Here is a 6,534-nt window from a genome sequence, read left to right on the forward strand (position 1 = left end):
TCCCAGAGTTATGTTGTAAGTCTGGAGGCCACTTCAAAGTTAAATTCAGACTTACAACTCTGAATTTTCCCAGAGTTATGTTGTAAGTCTGGAGGGCACTTCAGAGTTAAATTCAGACTTACCTTCAGAGTTAAATTCAGACTTACAACTCCGAATTTTTTCAGAGTTATGTTGTAAATCTGGAGGCACTTCAGAGTTAAATTCAGACTTACAACTCTGAATTTTTCCAGAGTTATGTTATAAGTTTGGAGGCCACTGCAGAGTTAAATTCAGACTTACCTTCAGAGTTAAATTCAGTCTTACAACTCGGAATTTTTCCAGAGTTATGTTGTAAGTCTGGAGGCACTCCAGAGTTAAATTCAGACTTATCTTCAGAGTTAAATTCAAACTTACAACTCTGAATTTTTCCAGAGTTATGTGGTAAGTCTGGAGGCCACTATAGAGTTAAATTCAGACTTAAATTCAGTTACACCACGAAAATAAGAAAATAAACGTGTAGAGGGAAAAATGTCACTTAAATAGACCTGTTTGAACTGTAAGTGAAAATTGTGTCTAGATGCATGTTTAGGCGGGAAAAATCAACAATTGCCGCACAGAAACATGACATGTGTCTCAAAAGTTAATTATTTATTACGGATATAAATATAACAACAATAATAATAAAATATATATGTTATTGATTAAATTTGACATTTGATGAAAATTAAAGTGATTCCAATTTTCGAAATTTCAACAAGTTACCATTAACACTTCCCTTATTTAATTGTTTTTCAATAATATTTTATATAATAAAATACTTTATAAATAAAAGCCAATTAAACATTATACCTTCTTTGTTTCGAATATATATATATATATATATATATATATATATATATTTTCTATTTATTAAAATCCAAAAATGTATTTAATGTCAAATAATTTTTTTATAACAAGTCAAAATATTTAATTTAATTTAGAGTTTTGATATTCGCAAAAAATTACGTGTTAAAGAAAGAAAAATTCAGAAAACTATTTAATAATAATTAAATATATTTCATTTAAATTAAAATTTAAATAAATAATAAAAATAAAATGCCAGTATATTGATAAATACTCGACTTTCATTTGAGAATCCATAAAATTATAATAGCTTACATGAAATTTCCATTCATAACTTAAGATTTAATGTATTGGTTAATATATATATATTTGTTTCACAATGCAAATATTTTTATATGTTTGTGAAACAAAAAATACAACTAAATTTTTTCATAATATAAGCAGAATACATATGAAACAAACACATTGTGAAACGGTTATATTTTAGTTGATACATTAGTTATAAGTTTAAATGGAAAAAATAGGTAAAATAATACCTTACAATAATAGTTTTCACAATATATAGGATTCTTAAATAATTAAGCTAATTTGATAAATAGTTACATATTTTATAGTCAACCTTGAAATTATAACAGTACAAATATATATATTTATATATATATATATAGGGTATATTTTAAATGCAATCATGTCCATTTGTACAACCAATGCAACCCAATTAATTGAAGTCAACCCCAATATCTTGATTTCTAGTAGCAATGCATCGCGAACCTATATATATATCATCTGCTAATACACGCCCAATTAATGTTTGGATAAAAATCCTACCTGTTCTCCCCGATCGGAATAGGTGGGTTAATTCCTTCCCTCAGTGGTAGAGTAATGCCATTACCGGGTATGCGAGTTTGATGTAGCCCAACAAGGAATTTCCTTACCTGTCCAATTTCTATATTTATAGAAATGATAAGAGTTCATTTATTATGATTTGAATATTTATGGAAGATAATATGGTTCATTAATTATGATCAATAGTTTATATTAGGAAATAATTAAAACTTCCATGAAATCACATATTCATCAAATTAAATGGACGATCGAGATTGAGTTGTATTGGTTGTACAAATGTAAGATGTTGTATAATAACACACCTCTCTCTCTCTCTCTCTCTATATATATATATATATATATATATATATATATATATATTTCAAATGTAAACATGTCCATTTGTACAAACAATGCAACTCAATCAATTGAGATATTTATGGAAATGATGAGAGTTCATTTATTATGATTTGAATATTTATGGAAGATGATTAAAGTTCATTAATTATGATCAATACTTTATATTAGGAAACAATCAAATTTTTTATGAAATCATATATTCATCAAATTAAATGGACAGTTGAGATTGAGTTGTATTGGTTGTACAAATATAAATGGTTGTATAATAACTCACTTATATATATATATATATATAAATTTAATATTTTGTGACTTAATCATTTGAGAACTCTAAAATTTGTGAGATCCATGAGAATTTATACCTTAAAGTTTTATTTTATATGATTTTTTCCATATAATTATAATATTTAATGTATTAATTAACATATATTTATTTCACAATATGTTTGTTTCATATGTATTATGTTCATAATATGGAATTCTTTTACCTGTATTTTTTGTTTTACAATGTAAACCAAATACATATGAAACAAACATTTGTGAAAAATATATATGTTAATAAACTACACTAATTCTAGCCATAAAAAAAATCATATGAAATAACACATGATATACTGATTCTAAAAAAAATCAGGATTTAGAGAGTGTAATATCTTGTGGTGATTTACTAAAAATCCAAAAATGTATTTTAAGAAAAATAATTAAAATTTTATTTAAAAAATTACGAATGAAATTAAATGTTATGATTTTTATATTAAAAACAAAAATAGTAATAAATAATATTACATAATAAATAAATCTAGAAAAATAGACCAACAAAAAGTCAAAGCAGTAGATATATTTATGGTATTGAATATTTTCATTCATATACGAGGGAATGAAGGATTACGTGGCATAAGAATATTCTGACAAATGGACGTGGGACCCAGCATTAAACCCGCGAAACCCTGGTTTGGCTATTACCAATCCACTTCTCCCCTCTTCCACTCTCGCTCTTTCTTGTAGAGTATTTTCATTTGAAACTTCAAAAACACAGTCTCTCTCTCTCTCTCTCTAGAATAGTTTGTTAAGAAGACGATCAACCGAAGCAGCCATTAATGTAAGAACTCTCTCTCTCTATGTATTTTTGTTTTGCAAAGTTGAATTCATGGATATGTTAACGTAACGTGATTTTGTGTTTGTGTAATGTTTACGTGGTGTAGGTGTGTGCTTTGGATTGAAGATGAAGTAATTTGAAGAAATTAAATCTGAGTATGTGTTTTCTTTGGATTCGTCGTGCTCGTGCTTTTTTTCGGGATAATTCCGATCTAGTCGAGATTTTCTATGGATTTTCCTTTTTTGAATTTTTTATTTGGTTGACGAAACCAAAAGAAGGATGATTTTGTGTTGAGTTTGGTTTCGATTTAGTTGAAAATGGAGAGAGTTAAGAGGAGGAAATTGAAGTTTCCTTGTTTATTTGGAGGTAAAATTCTGTCTCCCTCCTTCTCATGTGCTTAGCTCTGGAAATTGTTTCGTTGTTGAGGAAAGTGAGAAGTTTAATTGAAAAAAGCTTGATGCGATGTCAGAAGTTTTAATTTGTGATGAATTTGTTTCAAAATGATGTAATTTTGCTCACTGTATAGATCGATTTTACGTTTCTACTGATTGATGATGAAATTGAGTGGGAACAAGGAAGGTAAAAGAATGGAAACGTAAGAATAAAGAAATTAATTCTTGCTGTTTCGTGAATGCTTTTGAAACAATGGAATTGAAGTTGTCTTTGCCTGGATGTGAATGCTTATCTTGACATCTTGTGATGTTTGATTTTCTGTAATTTTGAATTTTTTTGGGTCAAAACTATGGTTCTTATGTTTCAGGATGAGGTCAAAATTTGGTCCCTATCCCTTACCCTACCGCTTTGATTGTAATTTCTATTTTTAAAGACAGTATAATTTATGAGCGTACTTATTTTGAATCTAGGGGTTTAATGTCTGTTGTCCCTTTTTCTTCTCTGTTCTCTGCTTTTTTCGGGTTATGAATCTAGCGAGAAACATTAAATTTAGCATTTCTAGGCTTTATATGTGAAGTTGGTTTTGTGTTTCAGTGGAATGGTGTAGAGGTATGGGTACGATTTTGTCTACATATTTTCTTAAATTCCTGAGGTAGCATGAAATATCATTGCAGGGCATACTGCTCTCATAGCCTGTCTAATTTCTATTCTGTTTGTTTTTAGCCTAACCAATGGTGTCAACGGTCAACATGGTTGATCTATGAGAATTTTGGTCTTCTGATTTTTCTGAGTCCAAATTTTCTACTTTATGTTGATCTTTTCTCTCAGATTTTGCACTTCACTTCCCTTTTCTGGTCAAATTAAAGTTGCAATTTGTTTTTTAGTGTTTAGCTCAGTGTTAATCTCAATTTCATGCTGTATGGTAATCCTGCTTCTAATTTAGTATTTGTGAGAGATGCATTTGAATAAACATATGTAACTTTTACAGGGAATGAGGAAAAGAGAACTATTCAATGTTGGCCCCCTGGAGATGCTATCACCGAGCAAGGTTTGGTGAGTCATATTTCTTTTTGCCTCCTTGTTTGAGTATATTATTCACTAAGCTTTATAATTTTTTTGTCACAAATTTACTTTCAAGTAGTGACAAGGTCAGGATTAATTTACTGAGATATGTTTATTACAGTTGTCCTATCTTTTTATATACACAAGTTATGATTGTGACTAAATGTGTTAATTGTAGTTCAAGTTTGATGTCGGAAAAAGCACTTCTAAACAGTGTAATGTGAAACCAATGAAGAAGTTGTTAGCTAAGGGAATAGCAAATGAAACCTCAGCCAAAAAACAGTCACCAAGTATTCTGGCTAAGCTGGTGGGAAGAGATGGACTGTTATCTGCCCGAGCTATCCTCAAGCAACAAAGAAGGTTGTCTGACAACTCTAGTAAGAGCACTGCATCCCTCGAAGGCCGAAGGAATGAGAATCCATTCAATCATCAGTCAGATAAGAAGAGCACAATGGAGCAGCAACTTCTCGAGGATGTGTACGAAGATCTAGAGGCATCACATGTTGCAAATGAACGTCACTCATTGCAATCAAGTGCAGAAATTTCCAGTCACAGTATTCATCACTCTCACAAGTTGTCTAGAATTAACTTAGAAAGGAAGGAGGTGTCTGACTCTGACATTCCTCCAAAGAAGATTGTCGTCTTGAAGCAAAACACTGAAAATTCTAAAAATGTTGATCATTCTTCTGATGACTTAAGGAAAAACACAGAATGTTTTGGTAGTGTGACTGGTGAGGGAGACTCTTGGGAGCATAAAGAGCCACCAGGTGAAGTCATATTTTCTGGACGAAAGCGCAGAGATGCTAGAGGGACTGTAATGGAGATATATAGTCAAACGAAAGAGGATTTTGAAAGTGGGCATGCTAATATATTTGAATATGGTTCTAGAGGACATTTTGGGGATGAGAGCTTGAGCATGTCTAGAAGTGTCCCTTCTAGTGAATCAGAAGTGATAACAATGCCATCCAGAATCACCATTGACCGGAATGACCGGCTCACACATTCGCTAACTGATATATCTGAACCCTCCCTGATTAGGGAGGCAAAGAATAGAATGTCAAAAAGATGGAAGATGAATAGCATGCAGGAAGATGTTGAAATGGTCAGTAAGGGTAGTACACTGGGAGAAGTTCTTTCTTTTACTGGAAAAGAAATGAAACCTTCAGGATCAGACTGTGTAGCGGGTTTGGTTCGGGTCAGTGACGTATTCGCCTCACCTGCAGGCTTGGGTATTTGTAGTGTTGATGGTCACAGAGATGGAGATCTCAGAAGTACATCAAGGTCAAGATCTTATCCTCCATCTTTTCATAACCCAGATCAAATAATGAATGTTTGTCTTGAAGCTGATGCTGATGAGAACGTACTGGTATGTAGCAAGTCCCTAAACCAAGGTAGAAGAATGGGACTGAAGGGAATTTTTAATCATGGAGAGGATAAACTGTTGAAAAAAATAAGATGCAACAAAAGGTCTCAGTCCCAAGGTAGCAATACCTGTAGTATTGAGTTTGGTAATTATTCACCAGACATCCATTCCAGCCAAATATCAACCGAGACTGACTTTGAGAACGAGAGTCCTGTTAAACATCAGCTATGGATTTCTGATATTGATAATGGTGCCACCAATGGAGCTTCTCTTGTTGATTCAGTGGCTGGTTATGAGACTAAAATGTCTCTTCAAACTACGGAGAAGTTGAAACCGAAGCTTGCTAGTTGCATGGTAGGAGATGCAAATTACTTGGAGTTTGATGAATATAGTTCAAATTCCCAGGTTTGATTACAATCCCATCTGAACTATCAATCAAAAATTTGTTAAAATAATGCTTGTAAATTTATAACTGTGAACTCCTTTATTGTATTTCATACATATAAAAACTGCACCCGAACTTAAATTGCAGACATGTATCATTCATACTAACTACTTATTTTGGCAAAATTTAGTCGTTCATTGATATATATAGGGACAGATGGACATAATT

At 31.6% G+C, this 6,534-nt stretch overlaps 1 protein-coding gene across 1 annotated transcript; it reads left to right on the plus strand.

Annotated features, from left to right (window-relative positions):
• The first annotated feature begins 3,403 nt into the window (after positions 1–3,403).
• Positions 3,404–6,252, plus strand: LOC112520163. The gene is made up of 4 exons (XM_025128463.1): positions 3,404–3,469; positions 4,485–4,549; positions 4,737–5,924; positions 6,082–6,252. The coding sequence occupies exons 1-4, from the start codon at positions 3,421–3,423 to the stop codon at positions 6,250–6,252; spliced, it is 1,473 nt and encodes a 490-aa protein (XP_024984231.1). The 5' UTR covers positions 3,404–3,420.
• The last annotated feature ends 282 nt before the right edge of the window (positions 6,253–6,534 follow it).

The sequence above is a fragment of the Cynara cardunculus genome (assembly GCF_001531365.2).
Source record: "Cynara cardunculus var. scolymus isolate 2C chromosome LG 10, CcrdV1, whole genome shotgun sequence".
NCBI lineage: Eukaryota > Viridiplantae > Streptophyta > Magnoliopsida > Asterales > Asteraceae > Cynara > Cynara cardunculus.

What these genes read in the sequence shown, in the direction of transcription:
- LOC112520163 (XM_025128463.1), top strand. Translation starts at nt 3,421, where the DNA reads ATGGAGAGAGTTAAGAGGAGGAAATTGAAGTTTCCTTGTTTATTTGGA. An exon ending in GTTTCCTTGTTTATTTGGAG is followed by an intron (nt 3,470 to 4,484) that starts GTAAAATTCTGT and finishes TAACTTTTACAG; the next exon opens with GGAATGAGGAAAAGAGAACT. An exon ending in ATGCTGATGAGAACGTACTG is followed by an intron (nt 5,925 to 6,081) that starts GTATGTAGCAAG and finishes ATTATTCACCAG; the next exon opens with ACATCCATTCCAGCCAAATA.